General features: G+C 41.9%; 1 protein-coding gene across 1 annotated transcript in view; it reads left to right on the forward strand.

Moving 5' to 3' along the window:
• The window catches only part of LOC121443369 (collectin-12-like), a 189,132-nt gene that overhangs the window by 154,897 nt on the left and 9,894 nt on the right, over positions 1-24,341 (forward strand). The window contains exons 3-5 of the mRNA XM_041645113.1: positions 6,235-6,357; positions 13,208-13,306; positions 15,141-16,187. Of these exons, the coding sequence (XP_041501047.1) occupies positions 6,235-6,357; positions 13,208-13,306; positions 15,141-16,187 (1,269 nt within the window). The remainder of the gene's footprint in view (positions 1-6,234; positions 6,358-13,207; positions 13,307-15,140; positions 16,188-24,341) is intronic.

A 24,341-nucleotide genomic window follows, 5' to 3' on the forward strand; every position in this document is an offset into this window, starting at 1 on the left:
TTCATGAAGCAGGAACCCCAAAGGATCATCTCACCTTTATGCAAGTTCAGCAGTCATTTCTCTACATGTCCTGCTTGTCTAGTAAAGCAGGTCAGGCAAGAGCAGGTTTTTGCCCAAATTGCTAATCAACTCCTTAAGGAATCTCTTTGATGCCCATCTTTTTCTTGAAGTAGCTTGTGCTTCCAGGAGATGTGTCTCTGGTGCAGGAGAATTGTTCTGTATTCTGTCAATCATGTTTCAAATAAACACTGATTGGCCAGGCAGGAAATATAGGCGGGAAAACCAGAAAGGAAGTAGAAATGATGTAATGAGAACAGGGCAATTCTGGGAAGGAGGAAGTTGATTCTTTCCACTCCTGCCCAGACCACCGAAGTAGCAGGATATGATCTACCCCACTGAAAAAAGGTACTAAGCCACATGGCTAACATAGACTAGAAAAATGGGTTAATCAAGATGTGAGAGTTAGCCAGTGAGAGGCTAGAGCTAATGGGCCAATCAGCTTATAATTTATGGAGACCTATGTGTGATTTTCTCTGGGACTATACAGCTGGGGGGCCTGGCGGGACAAAAACCCAACAACAAACAGGACCCTCCATGTTGCATATCTCACTGTCATGAAAAGTCTTAAGTTCTTATACATTTTAAATGCCATATTCTGAAGGTCTCTGAGATTTGAAGAATACCTATTTAGCTGAAATATATCTGTATACATCTAGAAAATCTAACTAACATGACTGCAAGCTTGACTATTATATATGATTATCTATTAACCTATATTTTTTAATTATACATGACATTTTTAAATGAACTACACAATCACAATACCTTAATCAAGATCAGAAATACATAAACATATAACAAAATTGACCTTATATTTGTATCAATAAACCAAGATCCATACCAATGCAAATTATTCATATCTATATCATAACGGCGGGGGAGAGAGCATGGGAGAATGGGGTGGTCAAGATGGGGAAAGGACAGAGAGAGAAAGAGCATGGAAAGAAATATCTTGATTCTGAGAGCCATTATGGGGCTAGCAAGAAATCTGGTACTAGGGGAATTCTTGGGAACAAGGATGATCCCAGCTAAGTCCCTAACAATAGTGGAGAGGGTACCTGAACTGGCTTTCCCCTGTAATCAGATTGATGACTACCTTCATTGTCATCATAGAACCTTCATCCAGCAACTGATAAAAGCAGTTGCAGAGATCAACAGCTAGAACTAACTGGACCAAACTCCCAGAGTCCAGTTAAAGAGAGGGAAGAGCAATAATATGAGCAAAAGGGGTCAAGACCATGATAGGGATACTCACAGAAACAGCTGACCTGAGCTCCTTGTAGCTCAATGACTCTGTACTGATAGTGGGGAAATCTGCTTAGGATTAAATTAGGCCCTCTGAATGTGGGTGACAGTTATATGGCTGGGGGCAGTCTATGGAGCCAACTGGCTGTGGGACCAGGATTTATCTCTAGTGCTTGAACTGGCTTTTTGGAGTCCATTTTCTTTGGAGGCATACCTTGCTCCAAATTGAGGCCCTCCAAGATTAAGAGGGCCTTAATCTTGCCTCAAAGTGATGTGCCAGACTTTGTTGACTCCCCATGGGAAGTATCACCCTCTCTGAGGAGTGGATGAGGAATGGGATAGGTGGGAGGTAGAGGGAGTGGGAGAAGGAAAGGGAGAGGGAACTGGGATTGGTATGTAAAATGATAAAAGATTATTTTAAAAGAATTAAATCCAAACTAGAACCACTGTCCTTCTTTTATGTATATATGAAAAAATAGAAACTATACTATTGGTAAATGCATAGACTGTTACAGTAAATTCACAATGAATGTGAAATGGTTTACTCATAAAACTATTTTCTAAATCTTTCTTTGTTCCTATCTAGTTATACTTTCATGAATAGAATTACTGAGAACTTGTTTATACAGAAAGTAACTGCACTACAAATTCTTGTCCCATTTTTGTCATTCCTCATGTCACTTAGGAATCTTGGCATGCTAAGGTGTCCAGCACTAGAATTCATATTTATTAAAGTAAATCACTTAGTAATAAAAAGAATTATACTAACAAAATCCATATTGTACCACATACTAAATGGCTTGTGTAATAAGGACAAGCTAATTATTTATGGGATGAAAGCGTAGGGTTTATAACCTTTTGTGATTTCATAGCAGTAGCTAGCCAGAATGTTAACTTTGTTTTGTTGCTGTGGAGGACAATTATAAGTATGTATAGGTATTTATTTGACTCATAAATTTTACTGTTAGAGCCAAGTCATTCTCCTGGGCTTATGGGAATATATGCCACCAGGCAATAGATTAGTAATTACAGAAACCATGTGATAGGGTCACTTCAAATCTCTGATCAAAACTGATGTCTTTGAGATTTTGCAATCTACCAGCTATGTGATGCACATGGTCTTAATGATAACACTGCCTAGCAATAGACACTTGAGGTGTTTAAGATGGCCCAGAATGTTCCACTATACCCATGGTGCCAACATGCACCCACTGTGGAAGATGCTCAATCAGTGTGTGTCCCTCTTAATGGACAAGCCTATATTTGGTGATATACATGACAATAAAACACAATAGTAAAGGGAATGCCCCCCCCCACTTCCAAAAAAGTTTGGAAAAACAGATTGGTTTGGAGCCTGGACCACAAAACGTGGGAGGGCTCTTTATGGAGAACCATAGCCGAAAGGAATTCTCTTTACTGATGAATTCCTCTGGCCCTTTGTACTGGCTTTTTTGGGGCATGTCAGCTATTCCTACAACCAGCTAACCACCCCCTGCTTGCTGGCCCCACCCCATCCAGTTCTTACTTGAAATATGTGTTATGGGAAACAGGGCAACAGAGAAAACTTTTGAGTGTGGTCAGTCTATTCTTAACTTTGGTGGGCTATTCAAGTTTACCAGACTGATTCTGGCTTCATGGGGCCTCAAAGGTTTTTGAATAATAAAAACTTGAACACTGCAAAATGCATTTAAATCATAAGCCAAGAATGGACTACAGTGGGTGGTAGTTCAAGAAGCTAGCCAATGGGAAAGCATGGACCCTGAAGGGCCTTTGCCTGTGGGCAACTGCATCATAAATATGCTGTTTGGGCCAGGTTTTTCAAGAAGTTAGATTTCTTGGTGTTACAGGCCAACTTTGCTCCACTTTCTGAACTGAAATCTCTGATGCACAGCATTCTGTAGATTGATTCCCCTTGCTTTTCTTGCACTTCTCCCAGCCCCCATGGGAACAAAGTCCCTAGTCTCTTGAAAGTAATGCTAAGTAAACAAACACTACAAAGGCTGTTAACAGGGGGATATCTCTCCCAAATGTTTAGGTTTTTTTGTGGTTATCTAGGTTCAAGGAGGAAGGGGTCCCCTAGCTCCAGGAGCCAGCAGGGCCTCTTTGTAGTAGGCATCTATATGTTTAGCCAGATGTCATCCCAGGGAAGGGCAAAGAAGGAAAGATAAAGCAGAATTCTTATTAAAAATAAGACTCCTGAGGGAGAGAAAAAACAAGCTAAAGAATAGGTCAAGTGGAAAGGAGGCCAGGCAGTGCCATCTGCTGTTGATTAACGCTGATAGTCAGCAATGAGAAGTGTACACTGCCAGGAAGTGCCCCTGCTCTTTGGAATGTGGACCTGTGGCAGCTGTCTGGGAGCAGATCTTCATGTATCCCACATGCAAAGATGCCCAGTGACAACACAGTGCTACAGAGTGCATACAGACAGAGAAGGACAGGAGGGACAGGTGCCTGTGGTAGTGTCTGGGTGGGGCATGCATCTTCTGATCTTGCTTCACCTTGCTGGCCTTTGTTTCCCTATCAATAACAAAGTGACACTTGGCCAAATGACCTCTGTGCTCCCCTTAAGCTCCCAGATTCCACTGTCCGTCATACTCTGCCCGACCAAATCTCCCAAGGTTCTTCTAAGGTTCTGGAAAAGTGTTAAGAGCCTTAGACACCTCAAGCCCCAAAACTCAAAGGAATAGCACCCCTAGCAGCTCAGTTGCATCCAGTCTTTTTTCAGAGATCCATCTGTCTGTCATTCCCCTGTGTTACAGTTGCCACCAAAGCAATGTTTCTTCCTCAACATGGAATGGCACATGCTTGGAGGTCTACTTATAATTCTTTCTCTCCTGATTTTTGTTTTATTTTAAGTAATTTCAGTTTATTTGTGTGTGTGTGTACTTGTGTGCGTGTGTACATGTGTGTGTTCATGCACACATGCATATGCACAGGGGAGGGCAGAGGACTGCTGTAATAGTCACAGTAGGGTCCCCTGCCATGCGGTCACAGGTGGAGGGCAGAGGACTGCTGTAATAGTCACAGTAGGGTCTCCTGCCATGTGGTCCCTGGGTCAAAATCAGGTCCAACTGCAGGTACCTTTACTTGCTGAGCCATCGCAATAGCCCAATTTTATCTTAAACCATCAGATTATAGAGACTTTGTGCTGAAATTTGTATATGTTTGTCTTCATTTGTTTGTTCATCTTTTAGTTAAGGGTAGGGCATTAAAATTGTTTTTGTCTTTTCCTTCTTGGCAAATACATGCAGACAGCAATATTTTAGTAGAGGGTGAGGCTGGATTCCAGTGGGAATGGAGGGTAAAGATCTCACACTAAGACAGTAACAGTGAAAATGGAAAGAATGTGCAGAGCAGAGATCATGGTGTAGTGCAGAGATGGTACCTTGCAGAGGCCAGCTCAAGTCATAATCCTGGCTGTGGTATGTGTCAGATGGCGCATATGCTGTCACTACTGTACCTCCTTGTAGCTTGTTCTATGGATTCCAGATGCTACCCAGAAAGGACTCGGCTCAGAACTTTGTACTGGGTTGGAAGCCAGTGAACATCGGGAAGCTAGGTGATAAATAAAGATGGTAGTGAAAATACCCTACAGGAAGATCAGCAGGGACTCATATATTGAAGAATTAGTAGAGGCACACTGTGGAGATTTTTAGTTTAACCACCTGAGCAGTTTGTATTATAGTACTTAGTTAAGTTGGAGATCCAATCGCTAGGGCAGCAGTAGACATGAGACAGCACTGAGACACAAATACAAGTAAGTAAACATATGTAATTTTTAAAATGGTTGATTACCCATCATCAGAAAGGTTTCTCCCTGCAGTGATGGGAGCAGATGCAGAGACCCACACCCAAACATAAGGTGGAAGTTGGGGCACCCCGCAGAAGAGGGAGAGGAAGGATTGTAGGAGCTAGAGGGGTCAAGGATGCCAGGAGAACATGACCCACAGAATCAACTAAGCAAGGCTCTTAGGGGCTCACAGAGTCTGAGTCTCTCCGTGTCTGCACCAGGACCTCTGTGTGCATGCTGTAATTGTTTAGCTTGAGTGTTTGTGGGAGTAGGGGTACCTCTGACTCCTTTACCTGTTCTTGGGACTCTTTTCCTCCTGCTGAATTGCCTTATCCAGCCTTAACATGAGGGTTTGTCTAGTCTAGTCTTATTGTAACTTGTTAGGCTATGTTCGATTGCTATCTCTGGGAGGCTGCTATTTTCTGAAGGGAAATGGAGGAGCAGTGGATCCAGTTGGGAGCGTTGGAGGGGGGAAAGCTAGGAGGATTGGAGGAAGTGGAGGCTGCAGTTGGAATCTATTACATAAAAAAAGAATAAAAAAGAAAACCTGGTTGATTATCATAGTGGAGTGTGATTTGAAGTTGTGTGTTATTTTAAAATCGTATTGGATATAACTATGACAATATGATATAATATTGGATGGGCTTGTATTGCTGCAGTGGAGAGTTTGTTTAATTTGAAAATATGTTCATGGTATAGAAAGGCATGTGATAAACTCTTCTTACTTATGTTATTTAAATCCAAACTCATTGTCCTGGCTAGTGTTGTCAAGTTGACAGAATCTGGAGTCATCTCAGAGACAAGCTTCCCGGAATATCTAGTGAGAGGTCTTTTAGCCCCACGGGGGGGGGGGGGGGGAATTATGTTGATTACGTTCATTGATTGGGAAGACCCATCCTGAAAGTCCTGGAGTGTGAGAAGAGGAGAAAATGAGCTGACTGGGTGCAGTGGGACAACCTCTGGGGCTGGCTGTCTTGCCATGGACTGTAGCCCTGAGCTTCCAGTCAGAAGAGACCTTTCCTTCTCTAGCTTTCTTTTTGTCAGGGCTCACACTTGCAGCATCAGGAAAAGTAACTAAGATGTGCTTTAGCGAAGATACTGTTTGAAATGATGTTTTTTTTATCTGACTTCTCTTACAGGTATTCAAGAAGGAACACAGTGTACCAAATGTAAAAATAACTGGGCACTGAAGTTTTCAATCATATTATTATACATTTTGTGTGCCTTGCTAACCATCACAGTAGCCATTTTGGGATATAAAGGTAAGTATACACTCTTTCTGTTTGCTTTCCAAATAGCAAAGGGATTTGAAATTTAAATGCTAAAAACATCACCTTTGGAAGTAAGAAGTACAGTTGGCCCTTGTATCCATAGAGAGTTAATTTTAGGTCATTTGTCCCCTCAAAGGATCTCAAAATCTTTTAATGCTGTCTTCCCTTTAGTTCAGGGCTTCCATTGTTAGTATGTATACATCCTCCCATATATTTTATGTCACTGCTAGATGACTTATAATACCCAATATAATATAAATGCTATGTAGATGGTTGCTATACCTCATTACATAGAGAATGATGCCAAAAATAATTTGTATATGTTCAATACAAATACATTTTCCCCAAGTATTTCCATTGTGAGGTTGGTTAAATCCAAGGACCTAAAACCTGGGAAGGACCGTTGAATTATATTTATGATACTCCTGTGTAAAACTCACTAACATGATGAATTCCATTTTTGTGTCCTGAGATATTAGCTATGGATGGGACAGTTTTGATTCACTTCATAATCATGACAGTCCTTTCTAGGTTAGGAAGATTTTTTTCTTTTTTCCATGTTGCTTTTTCCTATTTTTTCAACCATTTCCTTTTCCTTGTTTTTTTTTTCTTCTTCTTCTTCTTTTTTCTTCTTTTTCATCTTCTTTGTCTCTAAGAGGCCTGGGAAAGTGCTGCTGACAGAGGAGAATAAGCAGCACACAGGCTATACAGGGATTGACTCATCCCCCAGGGATTGACCAACTGATGCACTTTTCTTCTCTAAAGCATGTTTACTTCAGTAAAGAAAACAAAACAATTACCCCATAGAAATTAAACTTATAAGCAACTTAATAAACTGTTAGGCCTACTATGTCTGATTAAGGTAGAGGAGATTTTCCTCCAAATCTTCCAGACCTACTAAACTAGGTCCCAACCACACACCGCTGCTGCCATGATCCTTTCAGAGATCATGGGTAGAAGGAGTCATAACTAAGAAACACAAACTGCATAAACCCTTGTATGGAAGGCAAACATTGAAGCCTGGCCTGTCACAATAACACGAGACAGACATGGTATCTGATTGTAGCACAGAAGCAAGCGAGGGTCACACCTTCCAACCATTGTCTTAACGGTCTCCTCAACTGTTGACAGACCTCAGAACTGACAGATTAACCCAGCAGAATTACTGCACCAACTGTCCTTGTCCTTAACTTGTGGGGCCAGTTTAGGAAAGATAAAGTCAGGGAGCGAGTTCCCTTCCACTGTAAATCCCCAGCACCCTCACTGTGGCTTCTGAGAGGGCCCAGTTGATAAATCCCCAGCACCCTCACTGTGGCTTCTGAGAGGGCCCAGTTGATAAATCCCCCAGCACCCTCACTGTGGCTTCTGAGAGGGCCAGGTTGAATTCAGTGCTTCTGAATTAGAATTGACTTAGGAATCAGTCCAAGTTATCATGATCATACCTATTTTTTAATACAATTATGAATTCCCAGTAAGTGTCTGCCACTAGGTGTTGTGTTAGTCCCATCCCCTTTAGTGCTATAGCCCAGATGTAAACCATCACTTCTGGAGGTTGATTTTGTAAGGCAGTAACCACCATGCCATTCTTCAGATTAGTTGGGATGAGCAAAGATGTCAGTTTGGACCCAAGCTACAGTGTCTCCCTACTCACTCTTCCTTGATTGCTTACTGTATTTATTCATCTCTATGGAAAATAAAAGTTATCATACAGAGTATATTGATTGATGAGTTGAGGCGATGAGAATTTAGGAATTTGCCTCGTCACTTTATCCATTTATGATGAATTTATTTCATCATGAAGGAACAGAGGCTGCGGTTTAAAAGACTGCTGAATCATGAGGGCTGGACAGAGGAGCAGGGTCAGAACCTAACGGTGTGTTTTATGTCCCAGTCATTCAAACTGCCCCCTTTTTTCCGGGACCATGACCTTTCCTACTGTGCTGAAGATGATCAAAAACAGTCATTCACTAAGGAATGTCAGGGCTCAGTACAGAGTGATAACATGGGAATTAAAATTCACTGCTAGAAGAGAGAGCAGAGGGGGTTCGTGGGTACACTTTGTGAATTTTACCTCTGCTGGAAAGGATAAGATTTATGGCTTTGGAATTACACAGAAAGCCAAGAGTCCAGCTATCGTCTCACTCCATCTCCGTACCACATTGGAATAGCTCTAGCATATCCATGCGCTTGATCGCTGATCTGTGGTCCCAGGACTGTGTTGTACCTAAATGACTACTTTGCCGCTTATGTCTCTGATACATGTCTCACCAGAAGCCCCTGAGTGGAGCCTCCCACAGTGTTTGTTCCCACAATTAACTTTCTCCACTTTAGGTTCCATTAAATCATATCATTATGGCTAGTCTGTCTGGCTTATGTGGGTTAACACCAACTACAGGATTCTACTAAAGCTGCCTTTTATTTATGAAATCTCTCACTAGTACCTAAAACTCAGGGCTTCTTTATTAGACACCCAGGAAAGTTAGCTACATGAGTGGGTAGTTGGATGGATGGTCAGATGATGGTTAGGAACTGGCTTCTTTGAAGATAAAGAACAGACGCCAAGGAACCTCTGAGCCAGTGTCTTTGTAGGGGAGTGTTGTTCCTCAGAGCACTACCCAGAAACCTAGCATTCCAGGGTGAAGGGAAAGAGATCTGGGGAGTAAGGGGACATTGCCACTCTTTTCCCTCCTTCAGTGCCTCCATTCCTCCGGCTTCTGCTGACTAAAGGATACAATATATACTTCTGGTCACCAAAGCCAGCCTTAAAGAACTCAAAGTTAACATTTTCCAGATGTACTTTCTCTTCATGTGTCTGACTCCTCTTTCTTGCTGATAAGATTCTGAAGACCCCAATGTTGTAGGAGGCAGAAAGATAAACCCCAGTTCTCTCCTCACAGACCCCTCTTTGATGTCTTGTAAAGCACTTCTCCATTCAATAAAGAAGAAATATGCAGTCAAAGTAGTCCAGGGGTCTTTCCGGACACATGAAAGGAAACGAAACTCTCTTAGCAGGACTGGCAAAGGCTGTGTTTACACTGTTTTCCTCAAAATTGTTCTTCGGTTCTCCTTTTATGTTATTTTCATAGCTACGTGTTAGAATCTTTTGAAGACTCAGCTAGAGAATTTGCTGAGCAAACTGGAGGATGGCTTAGTCACTCAGACGTGGTCTGTATAGTGGCTAGGGCCGTGAAACATGTTGGTTATATTGCGGAAACGTGTTTTTGAACAGTCGCAACTTGGTACATCCTCTACCCTAGACTCTATATCATTAATCATAAGCTTACATGAAAGGCATCCTCCCCAAACCCCTCTCACTTTGGTTTTTCAAGACAGGGTTTCTCTCTGTAACAGCTCTTAAGAACACCCTCTGTAGACCAGACTGACCTCGAACTCACAGAAGTCTGCCTGTCTCTGTCTCCCAAATGCTGGGATTAAATCATCTCTTAAATTCTTCAGTTAGTCATGTTCCTTCCAGAACATTCCCTTCTCATGAAATACTATCCCATTGCTCTGCCCAGCAGGCTCTTAAGATGCTTAGAATGACAAAAGGCACAAATCTGAGTCAGAAAGTCTCCAGTCCCTCAGGGTTCTTGACCTTGGTTTGTCTGATACTTGACTGCTAAAGTTTGCCAGCATTGAGGACAACTGGGGGTGCGGTAATACCTCAAACCACACTGTAGAGCCCCTTAGAACTTGGGGTGCTGCCCTCCTGACTTTGTGTTGCTCAGTCATGAATCCTGAGGTAGTGTTAATGGTAGAAATTTCTTTGATAGGTTCCAAGGCTGTGTAGCTGCTGATCCTAGAATTCCTAGGAACTGTTGATGTTGATTTCTGTTCCTGCATTTTTCAACAACAGGTGGGAGCCCGTCCTCCAGGAGAGGCCATGGCCTGTCTCTTTATCTTTAATATTTATACTATGACAGATGCATAATAAACATCTGTTGATGATAATTAAAAATAGAATGAAGATTGCTTTCCTTTACGGATTTTCCTTAATTAGAGGAAATCAGACTAAAGGAAGAAATATTAAAAAAAAATCTGTGTGGAGTTGAAGAAGACATGGATTTTAGAGTTCCATCTCCTATCCTCTGAAGTCTCATTTCTTCTCTTACAAGCTGCATGATTCTGGGTTATTCTCGAATATCTCTACAACTCAATTTCCTAGTCTGTAAACCAGGAGGGAGAGGAACTGACCGCAGTGACAGTACAGTACACATACACAACCAGGAGTTTCTTACTCATACCATAAAAACTGAGAGGCTGTTGTTACTGTCTTAGGCTCAAGTAAGAGGCAAAGTTTAGTGTGCTGTGGTAGACCTCAGGAAGTGAGTGTTCCTGGGGTGTGAGCACTGGCAGACTGGTGTTATCTGAAAATTAGGATGAGGGGCCCCATGAACGCCCGGAATGTTGATGGCCCTTTTGTGCTGCCTCGTTTTTATTGTACAATGATCTGTATAGACTTGGAATTTCTAGGATGAGACCGGAAGCTCAGCCATTATGCTTCTGGTTGAAAATTTGTGCTATAAATTAGGGGAAACCTGAAGAGATGGTGTGTGCTGGTGCAGTGCTGTCTCTGAATCCCTGTCAGCCTCTAGTTTCTGTGAACACGTGTTGCCAGCCTTGCAGTCTTACAGCTTGCAGCTTTATACCAGGGTGCTATTTTTAGACACACACACACATACACACACACACACACACACACAGGGCTAGTTCTCGAACACTTGTGGGTAGCACACATTATTTCCTTTCCTTATTGAAAACCAAACTAACAGTTTTTTTCTCCTCCTCCTTCATGAAAATATTATTCCCTTTATCCTAAGTACACTTGAATTATCTGTCCCCAACAGTTCTGTGTTTTTATAAACTAAAATGGAAGGGAAATTCGGGCGGGTGGGAAACGACCGCCTGTCAGCATATTTCAGATTTCTTTGGCTTCCAGGAAGGAGGCAGGGCTTGAGATCCTGTGTGGTTTGAGGACAGAATGAGGCATATGTTTTTATCTGACAGTCAGAACTGAGTCTAAGCTCAGTTTCTACATTTTTTAAAAATTTAGCTTTGATAAAATGTATTTTGTTCTACAAGATGTGGGGGGATTCAGTAGCATGTATGCCTATCACACAATCCCAAACTCAAGATAGAACTGGACCTCTGTGTCCACATAGTAGTTTGTTTTTTGTTTTTGTTTTTAAATTATATGGCTGGATATGTGCACATTTGTGCAGTTCTCTTGGAGACCAGAAGAGGGTGTCAGATCTTCTGGAGCCGAAGTTAGAACAGGCAGTTGTGAGCCACTTAACATGGGTGCTGGGATCTGAATTCTGGTTCTCTGCAGGAGTACTCAGTTGTAAGCACTGAGTCATCTCTCCAGCTCCTGTGTGGCAGTTTTAGAAATAATAATTCAATAAAATGTCATACTGGGGGCTCCCTGGTTAATTGATTTGTATGTTGGCCTCTACAGTCTAGCTCAGCTAGATTTCCTAGACCTTAGCAAATTCTCACTTATTTAAATAAATGGCACAATAACTATTAATTAAGTACTACATGCTAAACTAAGAACTGTATATAGCTGCAGATGATCCTTAACTTACCATAGTTTGTCAACTTTATAATCACGTGAGGTAATACACACTCAATAGAAAAACTGTACTTTGAAATGTGTTTTTTTCCAGACTAGTGATGGGTATTACACTGGATAGTAGCTGAAGCCACAGCTCTGCCACCTGTGAGCATGAGGCTGAATGACTGACACTTTGCATGCTGGGTCACTCAACTAGAATGTTTTGGATATCTTCAACTTACAGTGGGTTTGTCAGACATAATTCTGTCATAATAAAGACCTGTCAAAGATCATAGTAAACAGTGTTAGTGTCCTGAAATAAGGAATGGGCTACTGTCCTAGAGAATTCCACAAGGTGCTGCTCAGCTGAGGTTTCCCAAAGAGCTAGCAAGACTAAGTTTTAAAAAGACACTCAGTTAAAAAACAAAATAAAACAAAGAAGAAAACGGGTGAATATTGTAGATGGAAGAAGAGCTCCAATGTGCCACCACACCCAGCTAAGCCAGTCCTTTGCCAGTGGAGTTCCCACACACAAGGAACATTAGGGAGGCTTAGAAGTCATATAACTTTTTAAATAATTATAGTGCTATATGTCTTCACATGTAGAAAATAACAAATGCATTACAGTAGGGGATTCAGTGTATAACAGAGTACTCCAGCACATAAAAAACTTAGAAATTAGTCCAAACCCTTTCTATAGCTTCAAAAAAAGGTTACAGATATAAGGTCTGTACGCCATAAGTTATATCACTTGGCTTTTTGCTAGCTATTTATCTAAAGAACAGCCTGTCTTAGAGTTTCTATTGCTGTGAAAAAACACCATGACCATGGCAACTCTTATAAGGAAAACATTTCATTGGGGTGGCTTACAGTTTCGGAGGTTCAGTTCATTATTACCATGGATGGACATCGTGGCATGCAAGTAGACATGGTGCTGGACAAGGACCCGAGACTTAATACATCTTGATCCACAGGCAACCAAGAAGTGAACTGAAACACTGGGCATGGCTTAAGCATAGGAGACCTCAAGCCCACCTGCACAGTGACACACTTCTCCAATAAGGCCACACCTACTCCAACAAAGCCACACCTCCTAGTAGTGCCACTCCCCATGAGCTTATGGGGGGCCAATTATATTCACGCTACCACACAGTCTCCTCCATATTTGATCTCAGCTTCTCATTTTAAATCTGCTTTCTTCTGTAATGAAATTAACTCATCTTAGAATTGAAAAACAAGCGCGAGCAGATAAGTCAACTAATCTGTTCTTTTCCCAAATCTTAGTTGTAGAGAAAATGGACAATGTCACAGGTGGCATGGAGACATCTCGCCAGACTTACAATGACAAGCTCACTGCAGTGGAAAGTGACCTGAAAAAATTAGGTAAACTACAGCAAGAGAGAGCCATTGAAAGGAGGGTTCCACTGTATGTCATCTGTATGAGTGATAACAATTTTTCAGAATGGTAATGCGTTTAGGGTTTTTATTGCTGCATGCTGTGTCTTTACTTGCCATTTAATTCTAATATTTTCATGAGGGGGGTTGGTTTTGATTTTTCGAGACAGGGTTTCTCTGTAGCTTTGGAGCCTGTCCTGGAGCTAGCTCTTGTAGACCAGGCTGGCCTCAAACTCACAGAGATTTGCCTGCCTCTGCCTTCCGAGTGCTGGGATTAAAGGTGTGTGCCACCACTGCCTGGCTGAATATTTCCATTTTTAAAGGTAAGGACTCCCACCTTGAAAATCTCATGCATCATATAAAATCTACATCCAATCCTGATGGAAAAGAGCCATTAAGTAGCATCTACCAGAGATTCTCTGGTCAACTGCTCAGAAAATACTAATTTGAATTATTTTAAACTGTATAGGCACATTGTTGGGAATTAATTCTCTGTGTAGATCAGGTAGGCCTCAAACTCATAGATTCTCCTGCCTCTACCTCCAGAATGCTGGGATTAAACTATGCCCACAGACTTAACTTTTTTAAAGGTTTTTATTTATGTGTGCTGGTGTGAAGGTATCAGATCTCCTGGAACTGGAGTTACAGACAGTTGTGAGATACCATATGGGTGCTGGGGATTGAACCTCTGGATGATCAGCCAGTGCTCTTAACTGCTAAGCCATCTCTCCAGCCTCATAACTTTTAATGTAAAAGATTCTAGCCTTGTTGAAGGGAGCTGCAGGCTACATTCCTGACACCCAGCTCCCAGCCACCTGGCTAGCTTATGTCCTGAAATAATTACACAGAAACTGTATTCTTTTATACACTGCTTGGCCCATTAGTTCTAGCCTCTTAATTGCTAATTCTCACATCTTGCCTAACCCATATTTAGTAATCTGTGTAGCACCAGTCTTACCGGGAAAGATTCAGCATGTCTGACCTGGCGGCTTGCTTCATCGCGTCTGCCCTGGAAAGGAGAGGCATGGCATCTGCCTCACTTCCTCCCAGCATTCTGTTCTGTTTATTCCACCCACCTATGTTCTAACCTATCAGGCCAAGCAGTTTCTTTATTAATTAACCAATGAAATCAACTCAAAACATAAGACTCCCACATCATAGCCTGTTTGGTCTCTTGATGTTTATTTTCACTTATTAAAAAAAAATGAATTTTGGTTTAAATGGTGTTTAAGATTCTATGAATATGATTCTGCTTTTGAAAATTGTCAGTAATTTCTAGCATCCAAGTTATTAAATACCCACTGAGTATAAAGAATTTTGGTAAATCTGGAAGATTGTTTTCTTATAAGTACACCCTGCCTGCTATCCTAGAATCTGGTAAATCACCCTCTGTCTTTGAAAAAAGTGTCCACCCAAGTTTGTAAGTCCTATGCTGAACCCCTTTGCTGATTCTAAAGCCCCATTTTAAATAGATTCTCAGTAATATACAGCCTAACCTGCATGTACCACAGATTTTACATCTAAAAGACAGTACTACCATTTAAGTATATGGGATCTTTTTAAAAGATTATTTTTATTTTTGTTTGTTTGGTGGGAGGCATATACATGTCACAGCATGCATGTAGTCGTCAGAGAACCGATGACTTATGGGCATCTGCTCTCTTCCTCCACTATGTAGGCTCAGGGAACTAATTCAGGTTGTCAGATCTGTCAGTAAATGCCTTTATCCATTGAGCCATATCTTTGGCTGATATCTGGGTCTCTGGCCTCACCTAAACATCTCTCTACCACCAGTCTAAGTAACAAACATCTCTTATTCCAGGGGACCAAACTGGGAAGAAAGCTATAAGCACCAACTCAGAACTTTCTACCTTCAGATCAGATATTCTGGATCTGCGTCAACAGCTTCAGGAGATCACAGAAAAAACAAGCAAGAACAAAGATACACTGGAGAAGTTACAGGCAAGTGGTGATTCATTGGAGGACAGGCAGAGTCAACTGAAAGAAACTCTGCAGAATAATTCTTTCCTCATCACCACTGTCAACAAAACCCTCCAGGCATATAATGGCTATGTCACAAATCTGCAACAAGATACCAGTGTGCTCCAGGGCAATCTGCAGAACCAAATGTATTCTCAGAGCATGGTTATCATGAACCTCAACAACCTGAACCTGACCCAAGTACAGCAGAGGAACCTTATCACTAATCTGCAGCGCTCTGTGGACGACACAAGCCAAGCCATCCAGCGAATTAAGAGTGACTTCCAAAGTTTGCAGCAAGTTTTCCTTCAAGCCAAGAAGGACACAGATTGGCTAAAGGAGAAAGTGCAGAGCATGCAGACATTGGCTGCCAACAACTCTGTTCTAGCCAAAGCCAACAATGACACCCTGGAGGAGATGAATAGCCAGCTCAGCTCATTCACAAGTCAGATGGACAACATCACCACTATCTCACAGACCAATGAACAGAACCTGAAAGACCTTCAGGACTTACACAAGGATGCAGAGAACAGGACAACCATCAAGTTCAGCCAACTAGAGGAACGCTTTCAGGTCTTTGAGACAGATATTGTGAATATCATTAGCAATATTAGCTACACAGCCCATCACCTGCGGACGCTGACCAGCAACCTGAATGAAGTCAGGACCACTTGCACAGATACCTTAACTAAACACACTGATGACCTGACCTCCTTGAATAACACACTGGTCAATATCCGTTTAGATTCTGTTTCTCTCAGGACACAGCAAGACATGATGAGGTCAAGGTTAGACACTGAAGTGGCCAACTTATCAGTGATTATGGAAGAGATGAAGCTGGTTGACTCAAAGCATGGTCAGCTCATCAAAAATTTTACAATTCTACAAGGTAAGTGTAAATTTGGGTTTGTGTCAGTTATCTATTGCTGCAAAACAAATTATTCTAAAACTTGACAATTTAAAACAAATATATAATATGTAACAGGTTTTATGGATTGGGAATTCAGAAGCAGCTTCGTAGATTGGTGCTGACTGGTCCTTTTATTTGTGTGTGTGTGTGTGTGTGTGTGTGTGTGTGTGTTTGCACTTAAGGTGTTAGCTGAGGCGACAGTCATTTGAAGGCTTAGTAGGTGTGGGACATCTACTTCTAACATGTCGTACATGGTCCTCAGCAGGAAACTCAGTTCATCACCAAGTGAATTTTCTTAGTGTTGTCACAATAGGGAAGCTGCCTTTCTCTGAAGTGGTCCAGTGAAGAGAGGAAAATGAAAACCACTTTGTAACTTCACCTCAGAAGCCATACACTCTTAGCAGTAGTGCCTGCAATCCCAACACTAAAGAGGCAAAGACAGGAGGAACAGGAGTGAAGGTCTGCATTCTTGTCCACATTAAGAGGGTGAAGCTAGCCTGTGTTACACAACACCTCCTTCTGCCATGTTCCATTCTTGATGTGTAAGTCAGCAGGAGGAGGAGAGCTAAGCTCCATATCTGGAAGGGTGGTGTATATATGTGTGATTAAGTAGTTTATTGTACTAAAGATTTTGGATTTTCTCAACATCTGAGCTATTTCAGTGCCTTGTATATGTTGAGCTCCTGTGAAAACAAGATTAATTCATCCAGGTCTTCAGGCTACAACTAAGGTATTCCTATTTATACATTTCACCAGTAGAAGGGTAGAAAGATTATGGTTATGCCCAAATCCATGAAGTCCCCCAAAAACTAACTAGGAGACCCAGTCCCATATATAAAAGCAAAGAGTCTTTGTTTTATGTAAGTTTGTAAACTCGATCTCTCCACATGTCCAATGTATTGGAATAAACAAAGAGCCCAGAGCTCAGTTAGAACTGGGTTTTTATAGTAGTAAAGGTAGGGGTGAGGGGTTTCTGAGGTCCAGGACCCCTGATTGGCTGGCATTTGTCTAAGGGTGTCCTGGTGAGTGTGTGCTGGCAGGTAATCCTATCTACAGTGGTTGGAACTTGGAACGTTATGCATTTCCTTTGGATGGTCTGTTCTTGGGTGGTGCTCAGGTAATGATCCTTCCTGCTTCAGGGTAAACTACTGAGACTCAGGCCTCTATTAAACTTATCGATGGCCCAGTTCTACTCTAGCAGGTGATAATGGTTAGAAGTAAAGAACTTCCTTTGGGTGGTCTGTTTCTATTTAGCTTATCATGGCTGGTTCCTACAATTGTCACAGTAACTGTGAGTTCACAGAAAATGGAAAAGGTGTCACTACCATAGAAAATGAACTTTACTGTCATCCGGGCATCCATGCTGTAGAAGCAATGACTTGGATCCAGGCTGATTTCCAACAATAACTGCCATCATAGGTTTTAATGCAAAAAAGTACTACTGGATGCTGTGCTCAGTTATCTAAGGCTTACAAAGAAGGCCAGATACTGGATGCTGTGCTCAGTTATCTAAGGCTTACAAAAAAGGCCAGATACTGGATGCTGTGCTCAATTATCTAAGGCACACAAAGAAGACCAGGTAGATGCTTCCCCTTTGGTAACTTAACCTCAAGAGAATTTTAAAGCCTCCAAAGATGGGTGACAAGTAATCATATTCTTGACTTTTAGAATGGGTATAAAAGGTAGACTTAACACACTATATTTAGTTGGGTCTACTTTTAAGCCTGAGAAAAGTTTAAGAGGGGAATAGAGGAAGATAATTTGTGAGCTTTCAGGAAAGTCGCTATCACAATGAGTCCACTAAAAAAGAGGCAGGTGGCCTAATCTTATTTCCTTACACTGACAGATTAGTTAAACTTGTAGAATGGAAACAACATGTCCAGATTTTACCAAGGCATTGGGCATTGACACTGTTAAGAAAAATGTAGAAAAACAGGTGGATTGTAGCACATTTGGGTGGATACATTGATAGTAGTCGTTTTCTGGTTAGATACCTGAGTAAGGTAAAGCCAAACACACAGAACATCTCCCAGTTTCTGTTAGCCAGAGTCTTGGTGCAATGCAGTGGCCATCTGTTGGGGCCTTCCCATGCTGCCAGCTCCCTAAGGACTTGTGACTTCATCAGAAACTGTTTTGGGAAGATGTAGATTTCCATGTCACCTCAGGCTCTTGGCACTATTTGTTGTCTTGAACATAAGGGTTGTCATCTGAGGAATACCCTCAGCTCCTGGAAGGTGACATGTTCTTGGCCAGGCAGCCATGTCATAATAGCTCAGTTTCTGCAAAGTCAGCAAGAAGCCTGTCTCTGTCTAGTCTACCAAGATGGAGCCTTTAATGTCATGACCTATTAAGGAAGTGACTTTCTGTCACCTTTGCCATGTATTATTGGTTTGAAGCAAGTCCCATAAGTCATACTAAAGAGAAAGTGACACCTAGGGCATGTGTCTTAGGATTTCCGTTGCTATAAAGAGACACCATGACTACAACAACTCTTATAAGGAAAAACATTTAATTGAGGTGGCAGCTTAGAGTTCAGAGGTCCAGTCTATTATCCTGGTAGGCGCATGGTGGCATGCAGACAGATATGGTGGTGGAGAAGTAGCTGAGAGTTTAACATATTGCAGGCAACAGGAAGTGATCTCAGTATTACACTGAGCGAAGCTTAAGCATATATGAGATCTCAAAACCTTCCTCCACAGTGACGCCCTTCCCTCAGAAGGCCACACCTCCAAATAGTGCCTATCCCCATGAACTTATGGGGCCAATTGCGTTCAAACTACCACAGTATCCATCACTGGTGGTCACCTTAAGGAGCATCTGCCACATTTGTTGAATGATTAACTATAAAAAGCACCTGTTTGTGACAGGTGAGAGAGGGCAGGACCCTTTTCAACAATTCTGTTAGTAACACAAAACTTCCACAGTAAGTAAAGATGATAGAACCACCCAGAACCTGACTGAGCCTGGGAACAGCACCATGTCGGCACCAATGGAACAGAGCCTGTTAGATCTGCTAAGATCCTGCTCTCTGGTAGACAAGACCAAACAGATCCCCACTCTTTTGTGGGGGACAGGATCTAACTATATAGCTCAGGCAAGTCTGAAAGTCTAACCCTCCTCTGTCAGCATAGCTAACTGTGTTCAGTTGCCCTCCAGAACAGCAGTCCCAAGCAGGTACTAAGATAACAAGAGGCTGAGAAAGCACCCTGATTCTGGATACACGTGCTTCCTTCTACACATGCCCACTTCATCCCATCCGCTTCCTCTTTCCATAAACATGGAGAAGCTGCTAAATTGGTTTATGGTTTATGTGAGTTCTGCCTCTGTGAGTTCAAAATATTTTGATAATTTCCAAGAAACTCTGTTAACACGCCTTTAATGAGGTCATGTGCTAATTGGTCAGCCACCTGAAGCACCCTCAACAAGATGCAGAAACTGAAGTGGTACATGTCTATAATCCCAGCATTCAGGAGGCCAAGGTAGTTAGGACTGAATGTTCAAGGCCATCTTAGGCTACATGGAAGACCCTGTATTAAAAAATAAAATGGGGCTGGAGAGATGGCTCAGTGGTTAAGAGCATTGCCTGCTCTTCCAAAGGTCCTGAGTTCAATTCCCAGCAACCACATGGTGGCTCACAACCATCTGTAATGAGGTCTGGTGCCCTCTTCTGGCCTACAGGCATACACACAGAACATTGTATACATAATAAATAAATAGATAGATAAATAAATAAATATTAAAAAATATAAAATAACATGATAAAAGGGAAAAAGTAGGTAGTCATATATTGGCCTTTGGCAATAACAATTATCAACCAAAACTCTTGTTAAGGAGCCTCTTTTCCTTTGATTACAAATAACATGAAGATTTTTATCCCAGGTTCCATACACAAAGGGCCTTGCATGCACACTGCCGTACTGGAAGTTTCTGCTCTCCCCAGAGCTGTTCCTCTCCAGGCTAGGCCCTGCCCGTAGCATTTGTACCTTCTACATAATCTGATGTTTTCCCTTCAGCCCTCCTGAGATAGTAAAGTTTCATGAGTATGAAATGAGACAGCATTTGAGTACCAAATTGTTTCTCCAGGAACTTTCCCCTCATCTGTGTGCACCTTTCAGTCTTTGAGGACTCAGTTGAGGTAGGGGCAAGTATGGAGTGAGGTGCCTAGCTTGGGTTAGAAATAGCACCTGTGTGATGGTGGATTCAATTCCTAGGGAAGATTTCCCCTGTGCTATACCTACAGCCAACACATTTCAGTGGCAACAAAACAGTGTTGTGTGCATAAGGAGAGGTCTCACAGCACACAGGGTTAATGTGGCATTGAGTCCATAAGTCCTTCCTGCTGGCTTCTGGAGCCTTACCTGGAGGTGAATCACACTCGGGTACTGGTCATGCTGCTGAGCCTTCAAATAAATGGTCCATATTCATAGTTGTATTTCCTTAAGGTGGGAAACATTAGTGTTCTCCTTTTGCAGGAGAGGGGTCTAAAACATAGAAAGCCCAAATAACGGTTCCAACTTCAAACAGCTGGCAAGTGATAGCAGTGCTAGTTCCCAGGCTCAGGCTTCCCCAAACGGTAGCCTGGTACCTATGCTGACTTCAGAGAGCAACACATTTGGCAAGGTTGAAAAGATGAAGAATTTACTTCCAGCAGTTGATTTTTGGATAAGGAGTTGACCCTTGAACTAAGCTCTGCAGGGTAAGTAGCAAGGCTGGAAGATCCGGAAACAATGCCACGTTCAGGGCTGATGGAATATGAGGCCTTAGGTTCTCACAGGGCCTTCCTATTCTCTCCCTCATGCTACACTAACCCTAGCCAGAATGTGTCTTCGGCATCCTTGAGGGAAGCTGGAAGTTTATGAAGCAGATGTTGTCACTTGGTGAGAAACCATGGGTTAAATATACCCTTCTCTGTGAACAAGAAGTTAGCATGAACTAGAAGTCAACTCTCAAGTTCAGGATAATTCTTCAGAAAGATTGTCAAATAGTATCTATTGCTTTTTTATTATTTATTATTATATTATTATCATATACTTTTATTATTATTTTATTTTTGGGATTGTCATTGTGGTTGTTTTGTTTTGAGACAGGGCCTTGCTACATAGCCCTGGCTGTATTGGAACTCACTGTATAGACCAAGCTGACGTTTAACTCACAGAGACCTGCGTGCAAGTGCTGCGATTAAAGACATGTGCCACCATGCCAAACTATCTGTTTTCTTTCGTTTTTAATTTTCACATGTTTTTTCACCTTGGTAAAACTAAGTCAACAGTTGCTTATTACACACTGCTATAGTTTAGATCCAGAATGTTCCCCAGTGGCCTGTGTTTTGAAGGCTTAGTCCTCGCTGTTTTGGGGAAGTGGTAGCATGTTGAAGAGGTAGGGCCTGGCAGGAAGTATTTGGCCCCTGACCTTGAAGGGATTTTGTTGTGAGATGCCAGTTTCTTTTTTAATCTCAGCCATAAAGTAAATCATTTACTCCATAGGTTTCCCAACTTAATGTGCTACCAGCCAAAGGCCCAAAAGCAAGATATCCATCCAATTAGTCATGGACCAAACCCTCCAAAACCATAAGCTAAAATAAAATATTTCTTCTTTTTAAGTTGATGATCTCAAGCATTTTGCTACAGTAACAGAAAGTTAACACATAGGTGATTAATAAATTCAGTTAATTACAATCAAAGTAGTTTTTTTATATGAAGAAAGCTGCATTATTGTATCTTTATTATTTCTACCTAGTCTATCTTCTAGTCTTCTACTAGGGTTCTTTGTTGTTGTTGTGACAGAATCTTATACTGTGTCCCAGGATAAACTGGAATAAATGTGTAGCCTACCACTGCCTCAAATTTGTGGCAGTCCTGCTTTCGGCCCCCAAGCACTGTGTCACCCTAGGTTCTTAACATCATGTCTCCAAGAATATGGATGACAGACAAAACTTAGGCCTTGTCTCTACTTCATGTCACACAGAAGTTTTGTTGGAAGTCATGTTTAAAACTGGCTCAAGCAGGATCCAGGAGCAGATGGCACTTCTCAAAGTCTGCAATTGATATGCCAAAGCAGAAAGGGGACAGTGATAAAAAACAATCTAACGTCCAAGGATTCAGTATCTTAAAGCCCCTAAGTCTTTGACGTCTGGGAGCTACAGAGTGACAGAGCAAATGAAGCATTGCTCAGACCCTGCTGTTAGTTGTCTGCATGCACTTGGGGAGCTTGTGATAGCTTTGCCTGTATCCTGGCAATTCAACACCTCAAGTCAGAGAACCCACTCAGCCTTGAAATTGCACTCTGCGCTGCCATCCATATACCTCCGCACAATACAACACTCTTGACTCGACATTCAAGTTTCTGAATACATACTCATAAATATTTCCCTTTTTGTTTTGTTTTTTAGTTAGTTTACTTGTTTGTTTTTCATTTTTTGATTTTCGAGACAGGGTTTCTCTGTAGCTTTGGAGCCTGTCCTGGAACTAGCTCTTGTAGACCAGGCTGACCTCGACCTCACAGAGATCTGCCTGCCTCTGCCTCCTGAGTGCTGGGATTAAAAGTGTGCCTCACCACCATCCGGCAATACTTTCTCATTTTATGTGGGGGGGGGAGAGTAGGAACAGGTAACATTTAGTTTTTGTTTATTTATATGTATATATGTGTGCCTGCACACAGGTACAAATGTGCCACAGCTTCCACGGGGAAGTCAGGAATCTGCTCCTGCTCTCCATCCTGTTGAGGAGGGTTCTCTTTTCCTCTGAGGTTGTGTCATGACTGACTAGTGTGACTGTGAGCCTCTGGGTGATGCGCTTGCCTCTCTGCCACTGACATCAGTGCACGAAAGCTGTGACCACACGTTCAAGCCACTGCAGCTGCCTTTGAACATGGTTTTCAGAGGTCAAACTCGGGTGGTCAGGCTTGCACAGCTGGCCATCTATGGCCATGTCCCCAGCTCCTTGTTTTATTTTATTTTTATTTCAACAGCTACAGAGGCTGACACTGACACTAGCATCTCAGAGAAAAACATCTCTTGGGCCAATGCTAGTCTTTTAAATTAGCTTTGGCTCTTTTTATCAATTTTTTAATCAGCAAGCAAAGTAAACATCTAGCTTGTCTAGTCATCAAAGTTTATCATATGACTCCTCTTACCAATGGAGCACACATCTTGTAACTCAGCATCTTGGGGAGTACCTGCTCCTAGGCAGTTTTTGCAAAGTGAAGGCAGCTGTGATCGAGAACATCACTATTCTGTGCCTGCCAGTTTGTGCATAATCACAGATACTAAGCTTAATTTTGCTGTAAAACTGTGTGTTGTGGATAAGTGCAGTGCTTTACAAGAAAAGACTTGGTTTTATACTAACCTACTTGGGAATCCATTGATAGTGAGATTTTTATTAAAAGCAAAAACTTGCACCACATACCCATATCCACTCCTTTCCTTTGTGTGATTTAGAAACTAGCATCTCTTGGTGTTTTGTGCTGGCTCTGGAACCCATGTCTGATGCCCTCTTGGGGGGAAAAAAGTCAGTGTCTGTCTATGTGTGTATTAGTTGAGGACATTCAGCCATGTCCAGTTGGGGAATTGGGGTCATTTAGACTCTATAAACATCCTACCCAGAAATAATAAGCAATAAAAAGCTGCTACCCCATATGAGTGAGATCTTAGATTTAGGTATGAGCTGTGTGCCTTTGGAGCTGGGGAACACTCAAAAGAAGTCTAACTGAGCTGAGAGATAAGGCTGAAGAGCCACACCATCCTTGCAGATAAACTCATTTCCTGAAGCTTACAGTAGAGTATCAAACCCTAGAGTGAGGAGTTGAGAAACTAATCACTGGATGAAAGTTTAGAAAAGAAGGATAATAAAGTGTTACTAAAGTGAGTAGATTTTCTAACAGATCTTCATTTTGTGGATTTCCTGAGGTTTAACATATATTATGAAGGAAACACACGGTTGAGAAGTTATATATTATGTGCCTGTTAAATTAGAACTTTACAATAATACACCCAATCCAGGGAACTCTCTGGCACCTTCCCCAGTGTAAGCCTCTATGATGCCATTTTGCCCAGACAGGCACTAACTTACTTTAAGGAGATACAGATGGAAATAAAAGGCCTTTCTAGTCATCCCTCAGTGGCATGGGTTGGATAAT

The sequence above is a fragment of the Microtus oregoni genome, unplaced genomic scaffold (assembly GCF_018167655.1).
Source record: "Microtus oregoni isolate MIOR12 unplaced genomic scaffold, Mior012 000105F_ref0000443, whole genome shotgun sequence".
Classification (NCBI taxonomy): domain Eukaryota; kingdom Metazoa; phylum Chordata; class Mammalia; order Rodentia; family Cricetidae; genus Microtus; species Microtus oregoni.